An 11,374-nucleotide genomic window follows, 5' to 3' on the forward strand; every position below is an offset into this window, starting at 1 on the left:
CATAAGAGGGGGGGAAAAGACAAAGGAAGACAAACTGATCATTGGTTTAAATGCAACTGTCTCGTATCGATATGAATATATGAAACAATTTTTTTTTATATTCGAGTTTATTTTTTAATTTACAATTTTTAATCACCCAGCGTGTAAACTGCCCTCATTAAACTCGAAACCGTATAAATGTAAAGAAAGGAGTCTCGGACCCGAGCCCAGATTGTGGGCGTGGCCTAACCCGACCACCATACGCACCGAGGTCGTGCCAGTCCTGGGCCGGGCGCGACTGCATTACGCACCGAAGACCTAAAACATGAGTAAGCAGGGCTCCTATCGAGGAAGTAACCTGCAGAAAGAGCATCAAATTGCCCGTACGTGGGGTCGACTTCACGCGTTTTAATCCATCAGCCGCCAGAATGCCGCCGCAGAGAATATTCGCTCTCCCGAGGCAGCAATCGCTGCTTCTGCCCGCCGTCATTAATCCATTCGTGCAGGAGACGAAATTGAGCAAGGCCGATATAATAAAAGTGAGTATGTTGTTCAACCGAATTAGTCGTGCAAATATGTTGCAATAACACCATGCTTGTATTTAACCCATAAATACGCGTCATGGCTCCACATGGGGCTATCCTGTGGCGGCTCTTTTGTTGATGTTATAACGCAGGTATGCTTCTCTGCAGCCCAGGGCCGTGCAGCCCCGCTGCTACTTTAACCGAGGTGGAATTCCGTGTTCAAACGTCTAGTAATGCGTGCAGTGCAAACAAGAGCAACCATTGTTTGGTTTCCGTAAACCTCAAGGCGATGTGGATTATCAGACGCTTGAGGTGTCGGTTCTAGCCAGTTCTCCTTGCGTGTGTGTGTGTTTGTGTCTCTGTATGTTTATGTGTTTGTGTGTATATGTTTTTGTGTGTTTGTATTTATGTATGTGTTTGTGTTCTCGTTTCAGTGTGTCCTCCTTGGTATCTTCCTGGTGCCTATCCGAGGGATCCTCCTGTCCTTGGTGCTGATGATCACCTGGCCCGTGGCCGTGATCACCACCTTCAAGCACCCCCTGAAAGGCTCGGTGGAGCCCATGACGGGCTGGAGAAGGTAAACCGGGATGTAAACACAGCCATGCAGGGGAGCCAACTGTCTCAGACATTAACATTTGCATTTATGGTGTTTACCGGCCGTTTTTATCCAAAGCTAGGTACACTAGGTACAAAAGCACCAACAATTGGTAGGTTAACCCATTCCCCATAAACAACAAAGATAGCTAGGGTAAGATGCTACACAATGCTATATTATCTTCCCTATAAGCGTACTTCAGTACTGTAAGGATCATAAAGCAGTAACGTATACACACGGCGCAGAAGGTCGGTCATCGACAGCACAGAAATCGGTCTCTCATGAAAAAAATATTGAATCATTCATTCCATCGTTATGGAATCATAATCATGTTTATGACCTAATCATTTTGCATAAGACACCACTATGCTAGGTTGTACAACACCATACATTTCTAACCAATGCATGTTGGTTAACACTTAACCCAGTGTTACGCTCCCTTCATAACAGAAACTCAGGGGGGATTACGGTCATGTTGCGACACTTCAGTCCTTTATTGCTTCGGTGTTTGTTAAGAGTCAAGGACTTGCTCAAGGAGGCGTTTCTGATGTTCTCAATTGTCTGATGACTTAGAGGTCTAACTCTACTTCCAATTACCAACCCCACTGTGAAACACTGTGCATGATGACCACCTCTTTTTCTACATGAATAAAAACCACATTGTTTGTACATCAAATCAGTCTCCTCCTGTGGTCGTCCAAGCACTGCTCAATGTCATGTCCTCACCTTGGGAAGCACTGTGCTCTACAAACAATACTATTATTAGTATCATGTCGTCGTTTTTTTTGTTATGTTATGCAGATATACCTCGCCGTCAGCTCTGCCTTTTTGCATATTACATTACTTTTTACTATTAAGCAGACGTGAGAAGCTTATCCTCCACTATATTCACATTATCGTTTACATAGGGCATTTAACAAACGCTTTTATCCAAAGCGACTTAAAATAAGTACATTTGTCAGTAGAAAGAGAAACAATACATCACTGTTGGTACAGTGAGGATGTTCATAGAACCAAGTAACAAGTACCAACACTTGTTAGGTTAACCCATTCCCCGTATACAACAGAGATAGCTAGGATAAGATGCTGCACAATGCTAAGTACTACTTTTAAGTGCCAGGACGTGCAACGTACAATACGTGTGTTGGGGGAGGCTCTGCGGAGTCTAGGTGAACTCTGAAGTAGTGATTCTTGAGCCTTTAGCGTAAGCTGGTTTGCGACTACGCAGCCCTGACATCGGCAGGGAGCTCGTTCCACCACTGCGGTGTATCTATGTGTATCTATATAATATTTCTATCCAGACGTATGCCTGACATCTCTCCGCCCCCGTCCCCAGGTTCATGTGCCGGCGGGTGATGGCTCCGCTGGGCCGGGCCTACTACTTCGCCATGGGCTTCCGGGTGGTGGTGAAGGGGAAGCAGGTGAGCAGCCGGGAGGCCCCCATCCTGGCCGTGGCCCCCCACTCCACCTTCTTCGACGGGATCGTCTGCATCGTGGCCGGCCTGCCCTCCACCGTGTCCCGCGTGGAGAACCTGGCCACGCCCATCTTTGGCCGTGAGACATTCTCAGCGCCTCCGCTGTTATTACATTTGGTGTTATATGAGTGTGTGGTGTGTGTGTGTGTGTCTGTGTGTGCGTGTGTGTGCGAGTGTGTGTGAATGCATGTGTGTGTGTGTGTGTGCGTGCGTCTGTTTGTGTGTGTGTTATGTATTAATATGTCATCATTGTGAGAGCTTCTTCTTTCTTGTCGACAAATAATGTCCAAATAAGGAAATAGTATGTGTTAGAGCCCTTCAGCATGAATGAATGACCTAACCAGTCTGACTCGGTGTGTATGTGTGTGTGCGTGTATGCGTGTGTGTGTGTCTGTGTGTGTGTCTGTGTGTGAGTGCTTCCTGATGTAGGGTGTGTGCGTTGTCTCCAGCCGGTCCTGGTGTCCAGAGAGCGCACTGATTCCAGGAAGAACACCATCCGAGAGATCGAGAAGAGGGCCAAGTCAGAAGGTGTCTGGCCCCAGGTCTGTCACACACACGCAGGCACACACACACATACATGCATGCACGAACGCACACACACACACACACAGTATTAAAGCACATGTCATGTGCTTAAATACTTCAGGTTCGAAGTCCAAGTATATACCAGGAATATAAAGTCACCAATGTACTACTAAAGTCATCATTCAACCACAGCAAAGATCCATAATGCCTAGTTTGTGTGCTTAGGAAGCAGTGGTTTGCGCAAGATGAACATTTAAGGAAGCTCTGTGAAACACAGGATGTGGTCGGTGGCCTCTCTATCCTCTAGCAGCAGCACAAGCACCTCTTCCTTATTTGATATTGTTCATCAACACCGATAACATTCAGTCCTATCGTGCTTGCTTAACCTTGCCTGGGCGTGAGAACACTCAACACAGCCTACTGATTACACTGAATAATTTTCACTCTCTGAAATGTGAAAGGAAAAAAGTGGTCGATAGTATTTTAAATATTTGCTTATTACAAGGACGGCGTCACGATTTATTAATAAGTTAAGTGATGAGCACATCAGTTATCTGATCATTTGTTAGTAGGTTTTTGCATGTACGGTTAATCCATAATAGTATTTGATTGGAATACTGTTATCCTAACATGCTGTGCTTGCTTGGTTATTTTAAACATTAACAATGTTATTCTTCCTTATCTAAAGGTTCTGATATTTCCAGAAGGAACCTGCACAAATCGCTCTTGCCTCATCACCTTTAAACTGGGTATGTTTCATTCTACTTTAATGAAAAATATGTATTTATATTCTGATCAAAGTTAGTGCAATACTATTATAGCATTTCCTTTCTTTTACATTTCTCAAGTTTTGAGTTAGCCTGGGTATACCCATGCTGCCTTGCGCGCGATTTCATTTTGCGCTGCTAGGCAGCCTGGATTCCATGGATCAAATTTTCGCCTGAGATTGGGAACCAATCACAGAACGGGGAGGGACGGCAAGACGATGACGACGTCTATGCGACACACCCATCGTCTTCTTCCTCAGATTTTTGTCGCTCTAAATACGTCATCTGGTATAATTGATACGATTGGCTATGAGCTATGTACAGCCTCATGATAGACATTCGTAGCGCCCAATAAACGGCACCGGGCAATCGTAAACCACGCCTCAAATACGAGAAAATGAATGTGTGGTTCCCAGACCTCATCTCAATGTAGATTGAGATGAGGTCTGGCGCTAGCCAGGCTAGTTTTGAGTCACACCGTACAAAGCTTTTGACTTTCATGTGACTCTATAGTTAGGTAATGAACGGCATCAGTTTCACTGTTGGTTTCGCCAGAGTTCACAAAGACAGTATAGTTCCACACAAGAAGTGACTATACAGAAAAGGCAAACGACATGCACATTAGACATGTAATCTATCTATCTCTGTGACCGTGAAACCCCTTCTCTATTTACTCTAGTACCCATAAACCTTGTATCCTATCGGAGCAGGAGTCAGCCTCATGCAAATCCGCAACACATGTAGGCAAAAGGCCACTAATGTGGTCTGGAGATACAATGGCTCTTTTATGAGCCAGCTCTTAGAACCGTGTAGCTGTGAGCCGCACACATGATTTGTTCTGTGACCCAGTGAGCTGCACATTGTTAAAGCAAACACACAGATAGAAATATCTGTGGCTTATGCAGAAATGTTTGGAAATGCATAAAGATAAAGGATGCGACTGAGCTGGGCTGGTGTGTTGATTGTGCATCATTGTGTGGTGGTGTGTATGTCTCTCTCCTCTTCCCCCCCCCCCCCCCCCCCCCTGTAGGGGCCTTCATCCCTGGGGTCCCTGTGCAGCCTGTGATCATGAGATACCCCAATAAGCTGGTGAGTCTTGTTTAGTTTCAGCCCTCATGTTATATTGATGACCAAACCTGCAAACGCATTAGATCTCTAGCAGTAGAAGGAGTCTGAGCATGACTTGACTTAAGACCTACGTGGTAAGCTGCGTTCAACATACCTCTGACTTTATGCAGTGAGTTGTCGTAGGCTGATTATCATAGGCTGACGTACGATAATGTTTGTGTGTTCTCTCACACGTCCTCTACCGATGCCCCCCCCTAAGTAATAAGTGACTCTTTTCCTCCCTCTGCTAGGACACAGTGACCTGGACTTGGCAAGGCTTCAGCTCGTAAGTCTCACACCGGCAAGGAGCGTTTATTGTGACAAAGTCACAATAATCGTTCTCCTCACCCTGTTAGGCCTTCTCATCAGTTACATTTTAATTCATTGAATGTTTCTCTAATGCAACTCGAGTGTTGTGTGGAAACGAAAGCCTTTACTTCCTCATGCCTGTTCTCCTTTATAGTGAGAGGGGGGAGTTACATGGAAGTAGGCAGTAGAAAGCCATGATTGTATTGTTTTGTGAATATTAACAAACTGCATGCTTGGATTGAGTATATAGTTAATCATTTAACTCTTGAAAATCCTGCATGTGTACACATATAGGTTTTCGATAGGAGTTAAATGATTAACTATTGCCTATTTTATGTTTCAGGAAGACCTTGCTTCTTCTGACGCTGTGTCAGTTGTACACCACTGTGGAGATCGAGGTACACCTACATATTTCACAGCCTCTTTTTTCTATTCATTAACTAACCTGCATTTTTCCAGTCTGACCTTTGTTCCTGGTGTGGTGGTAGTTCCTTCCTCCCCAGATCCCCACAGAGGAAGAGAAAAAGAGTGCGCCCCTGTTTGCCAGCACAGTGCGCAGAGTGATGGCCGAGTGAGTGATTGGTTCAAATTCTTCACATGTTGGGAAATATATGCTTTAAAAAAGTATTATCTGTGTGCACATGATTGAAGTATGCTGCATGTCTCTGATAGAGGACATGGAGATGGTTCTAAAATATATTATACAGAGCGATTTAGGGGGAAAATCTAATCTTTTTCTTTCTAAATTAAGTTAATCAGAAACCGGATCTAGAGTTATACATTCAAACTGTCCTCATGAGTTTAGAACCAACTGTGTAAAATGTTGTTGCTCCGTTCCTTAAATCTAAATTGTTATTCCTCCAGCGTTGTTTCACTTATCAAGCACCTTGTATCGCCGTTCTGTACGAAAACATTCAATCTTCAATACACGACTCTTGATTTGTTCCGCCTACGCACATGTCATGTGACCACCCACACATGTATAACCTTCATACATATGAACTCCCCTGGACAGAAGACAGAACCCACGTATGAAGGGTTCATGTCCTACCCACTCCACACCCCTCTTGCACACTTTTTGTCGGTTGTACGTCTTTTTACTTAAAAATAGAACTTAGCATGGTGTAGCATCTTATCCTAGCGATCTTTGTTGTATATTGGGAAGGGGTTGACCGTACAACGTCTTCTGACAAATGGACTTATTGGGAGTTGCTTTGGATTAAAGCTTCTGCTAAATGTAAATGTCCAGTGTTGTCGTATGTAGAGTTCATGTCCAGTGTTGTCGTATGCAGAGTTCATGTCCAGTGTTGTCGTATGTAGAGTTCATGTCCAGTGTTGTCGTATGTAGAGTTCATGTCCAGGGTTGTGTCGCAGGGCCCTGGGCGTCCCGGTCACCGACCACACGTATGAGGACTGCCGGCTGATGATCTCCGCCGGGGAGCTGACTCTGCCCATGGAGGCCGGCCTGGTGGAGTTCACCAAGATCAGCCGCAAGCTCAAGTAAAGACACCCCTCTTTTGTTACGCTTCAAGTAATGTTCGTGCAGAAAGACATGATTGGACGTTGCCATTACAGGCCTGCCACAGCCACAGATAGCAGATTAGATTATTTTTATTTATCAGAACATTAAATTAACATTGTTTTGATTGATGTCGGGATGTAAACAGAATTTCAACAAACATGAAAATCATTTTCACCATGTACACAAAAAATAGCATCTCAGCAGTAGTGGGTGCAGATGTCATATGGGTGTGTGTCCTATTGGTGCAAGTTTTCTGTGGGTGCATGTGTCCTGTGGGTGCATGCGTCCTATGGGTGCATGCGTCCTATGGGTGCACGTGTCCTATGGGTGCACGTGTTCTATGGGTGCACGTGTCCTATGGGTGCACGCGTCCTATGGGTGCACGCGTCCTATGGGTGCACGCGTCCTATGGGTGCACGCGTCCTATGGGTGCACGTGTCCCATGGGTGCACGTGTCCCATGGGTGCACGCGTCCTATGGGTGCACGCGTCCTATGGGCGCATGCGTCGTATGGATGTGTGTATCCTATGGGTGCCTGTTTCCCATGGGTGCCTGTCTCTGAGCCTCTCCTCTTCCCCCTGCAGCCTGAAGTGGGAGAACGTGCAGAAGGAGCTGGAGGGCTTCGCCGTCAAGGCCAGCTCCTGTCAAGGGGGCCGCATCTCCATCCAGGAGTTCGCCCGCTTCCTAAAGCTGCCCATCTCCCCGGCGCTGGAGGAGCTGTTCGCTCTGTTCGACCGGGTGAGGAGCCGAAGAGGCTGGGAGGGGGTGTGTGTGTGTGTGTGTGTGTGTACATACTTTTTGCGTATGATTCAAGATTCAAGATGCTTTATTTATCCCGAGGGAAATTACTGTGCAACAGTTACGATACAAAGGTGGGAAAGTAATACAGGGTTAGAGTCAAAATAGATCAAATAGATGGAAATAAAATAAGTACAAACTAAATAAGTGAAAAGGAGCGATTGGATAAAAGTGGTATTAGTGGTAAAAGTGGTAAAGTGATAAATATTATAGCAGCAATTGTTGGCAGCATAAATTAACTATGAATGATGAAGATACAGACTTCAACTTTGCCATCTGCACATCCAAATATTTATCATGATATGGATGGTAGAGGCTTATTTTACTGCAGTTCGGCTTCTCCACAAAACAATTGTTGTACACAAAAAATGAAGGGTATGTTTTTTGGGTAACTTTGCAGTATTGCAAGCAGAATTGCTGTTAAATAAGCAAACACTTTTTTTTGTGTGATCGATCTGAGTGTTCGAGTACTCCTACCCCTTGACCTTTTACAGACAGACAGTATAAACAACAGCACATCCACCCACATGCCTCAGCATCTCTCTGTATCTCTGTAAGTGTCTCTCTCCCTCTCCCTTTCCCCCTCCCCCTCCCTTTCTCTCTCTCGCTCAGCTCATAGCTTGTGTTGACCTCTGACCCTGTGCAGGACGGTGACGGCACCATCGACTTCAGGGAGTACGTCATCGGCGTGACCATACTCTGCCGCCCGGCCAACACGGAGGACGTTCTCCGCATGGCCTTCAAGGTGAGCTGGACCCTCTTTATGGACTGAGTAGATAGACCTGTGTGTGTGTCCCTGTGTGTGTGTGTGTGTGTGTGTGTGTGTGTGTGTGTGTGTGTGTGTGTGTGTGTGTGTGTGTGTGTGTGTGTGTGTCTCTGTGTGTGCATGTCCATGTGTGTGTGTGTGTGTGTGTGTGTGTGTGTGTGTGTGTGTGTGTGTGTGTGTGTGTGTGTGTTTCCCTCTGCGTGTCCGGGCAAGAAATTTGCATCTCGCAAACTTTATATTTACCAAGTGAAATAATGTGGTGATAAATTATTTGGTTGTTATAACTCAAGCAGGATATTCTCCCATTTTGAGAAGAAAAAACAGACAGAAAATAATTTCTTGCAGCCATTTTATTTTAATTTAGGAGTACAATTGAGAAATCCATTTCTCAATTTAAATTCTACATGGTTATAATGGCGTTGGTCTTAATATCTGACCACAGTAAAGTGTTATTTAAACACTCAAGAGACTGACTCTCAAATGAAAGTAACAGATGTGATTGTGAGTGCTGGAACAGCGCCGCGGCATATGCTAACCCAGTCCAGAGGAACAGGGAAAGCATTCTCAGACTCCAGCTATAAGGTCACGTCAACAATGTGCTCCTGTCTTTGTTTGCATACTCTGACACCGGCCACGTCACTCTGAGCCTTTTCTTCAGTTTAGACCCAAGGAACAGTGTTGGATTCACTTGTTTGTTTGTGTTTTTTTTCATGATTCTTCCGCTGTTTGTTTTCTGGTGATGTCATTCATTTAAGTAGTCTCTACACTATTCAAAAGAAAGGCTTCTCTCTCTCTCTCTCTCTCTCTCTCTCTCTCTCTCTCTCTCTGTCTCTGTCTCTGTCTCCCTCTCTGTCTCTCTCTCTCCCTCTCTGTCTCTCTCTCTCTGCCCTTCTCTCTCTCTCTCTTCCTCTCTCTCTCTCCCCCTCTGTGTCTGTGAGGAGTGTGACATAGGACCCCCCTCCATGCTTTATAATACCAACACCCTTCCCTTCCTCCTTGTCTCCTCCAATCCCAGCTGTTCGACACTGACGAGGACCAGCGAATCACACGGCTGGAGTTCTCAGCGCTGTTGCGTTCGGCGCTGGGAGTGTCCGACCTGAACATGACCAAGCTCTTCAAAGAGATCGACGCCGACGCCTCGGGATTCATCACGTTCGGTCAGTGCAGGCCTGCTTCTGGCCGGGTGGGGTCCGCTTATCAGATCGGGTGGAGGATCCTCCATCCCGCTCCGGGCTGACGGATGCCGGCCATCGGAGATGAGATTGTGGCCATTCTGGGTTTCATTTGATGTTTGTATCACAGACTCAGTCAGTAGTTGTGTATGATTTAAAACCTTGTTTGTATGTTATACAGTACGGATGAGAGGTTTAGGGTATAGAGAGCTGGGCCGGGATTATAATTCTGTAAGCCAATAGGAGGCTATATCTGGAGTCTTGGTTGATGTAAAGTGTGGTCGTAACTAAAGTGAGAACGGTTTATCTAATGGGTTCTTAATACAGTCTAGTCTCTCTCTCAGTTTAGTCTCTCACTAAGGCTGTTTAATTAGATTTAGAGTAAAATAAAAAAAGTACCAGACGAGCTGGCTGTCGGTTTGCATGGTTAACTGTGTTCATATGTGCACGAATGGGTGAATGTTTGCGCTTTTAGGGCTCACTGGTCAGTAAAGCGCTGTATAAATGCAGTCCATTTACCACGACATCGTGTTTGTGTCCCTGCCAGCGGAGTTCGAGGCGTTCGCCCTGACACACCCGGAGTACGCCAAGCTGTTCACCACCTACCTGGAGCTGCAGCGCTACCAGGCCCTGAAGGTCTCCGGGGACGAGGGGCCCGAGTGGCCCCTGGAGGAGGGCCTCCTCCAGGGGCCCGGCCCGGCCGACCAGGGCTCCGACAGCGCCTCGGACAAGAAAGACGACTGAGCTCGGAAACTCTTGGACTCTGGAGAACCCAACGCGTGACATCGCTCACCGACGAGTCACACGCAGACATGCACATTTACACGCACAGACGCACATACCCCCCCCCCACACACACACACACACACACAAACACGCACACACCAAACCGGTCCCTTTGCACTAATTCATTCTTGACATTTTAGCTTTTGTAAAAACGTTTCGGGACGACTGGGATGGTGTGAACACAGAGAGGCCAAGTGGACGGTCGCTCGCACATCCTGGGGGGATGTCACGCGCTGCTCTTTCTTAAGTGTTTCCAGAGCGAGAGTCTCTGTATCCTCATTTGTTTTTGTAGTGCCTTTGAGAGATTAGTCCGAGCCACTGCCCAACGAGCAGCTCTCTCCATAGGGCTCCACGTGGGCTTTTTATTTCTCCCTCACTAAGAGAACACCACTTCAATGGGGAGAGGGTGGTAGAGGTGACACAATAATAATAATAATGATGATTATAGCATGTATTCATGCTATCATGATAGCATGTATTCATGCTATCATGCTACATTCAGGCTAGGGGTGTCCTGAGTGTGTGTGTGTGTGTGTGTGTGTGTGTGTGTGTGTGTGTGTGTGTGTGTGTGTGTGTGTGTGTGTGTGTGTGTGTGTGTGTGTGTGTGTGTGTGTGTGTGTGTGTGTGTGTGTGTCTAGTGCACTACACCTCACGATACGTGTCGGTCACAATGAGTCCATCTCCACATCCTCCCTGTTCAAGTCCATCTTTTCTTTTTAAACTTCACCAGCACAATATATATCTACGTATACATAATATATACTGTTCATATATTTACATATTAATATACCACTTCAGCCACTGTCGTTGGTTTGCATCTATGACATTCAACGCTAAAGCTTGTTGGACGCTACAATCCTGTGTAGATAACCGAGAGAGACAAATAAAACAAAAAAAACATTGCCAAATATTTGTATGTAAGCATCCTCTTCTTTTTAAGCAGCGGATTAATTAGCATTTGCTTTATTAAGGTATAGCCAATCAGGCACAGCCCCGCTGGGGACCTTGTTAATGCTACATCTGCAGAGGGAGAGAGCGCACACGCTGTG

At 45.9% G+C, this 11,374-nt stretch overlaps 1 protein-coding gene across 1 annotated transcript in view; it reads left to right on the forward strand.

Moving 5' to 3' along the window:
• Nucleotides 1–222: 222 nt before the first annotated feature.
• lpcat2 (lysophosphatidylcholine acyltransferase 2) overlaps nucleotides 223–11,374 on the forward strand; it is an 11,957-nt gene continuing 805 nt past the window's right edge. Inside the window, exons 1-14 of the mRNA XM_030376923.1 lie at nucleotides 223–518; nucleotides 938–1,080; nucleotides 2,435–2,652; nucleotides 3,003–3,115; nucleotides 3,787–3,847; nucleotides 4,896–4,954; nucleotides 5,224–5,258; nucleotides 5,625–5,679; nucleotides 5,770–5,852; nucleotides 6,656–6,781; nucleotides 7,388–7,541; nucleotides 8,248–8,346; nucleotides 9,383–9,524; nucleotides 10,087–11,374. The exon at nucleotides 10,087–11,374 is cut by the window's right edge and continues 805 nt beyond it. Of these exons, the coding sequence (XP_030232783.1) occupies nucleotides 408–518; nucleotides 938–1,080; nucleotides 2,435–2,652; nucleotides 3,003–3,115; nucleotides 3,787–3,847; nucleotides 4,896–4,954; nucleotides 5,224–5,258; nucleotides 5,625–5,679; nucleotides 5,770–5,852; nucleotides 6,656–6,781; nucleotides 7,388–7,541; nucleotides 8,248–8,346; nucleotides 9,383–9,524; nucleotides 10,087–10,283 (1,596 nt within the window). The 5' untranslated portion in view covers nucleotides 223–407 and the 3' untranslated portion in view covers nucleotides 10,284–11,374. The remainder of the gene's footprint in view (nucleotides 519–937; nucleotides 1,081–2,434; nucleotides 2,653–3,002; nucleotides 3,116–3,786; nucleotides 3,848–4,895; nucleotides 4,955–5,223; nucleotides 5,259–5,624; nucleotides 5,680–5,769; nucleotides 5,853–6,655; nucleotides 6,782–7,387; nucleotides 7,542–8,247; nucleotides 8,347–9,382; nucleotides 9,525–10,086) is intronic.

Source organism: Gadus morhua, chromosome 14 (genome assembly GCF_902167405.1).
Source record: "Gadus morhua chromosome 14, gadMor3.0, whole genome shotgun sequence".
NCBI classification, from domain to species: domain Eukaryota; kingdom Metazoa; phylum Chordata; class Actinopteri; order Gadiformes; family Gadidae; genus Gadus; species Gadus morhua.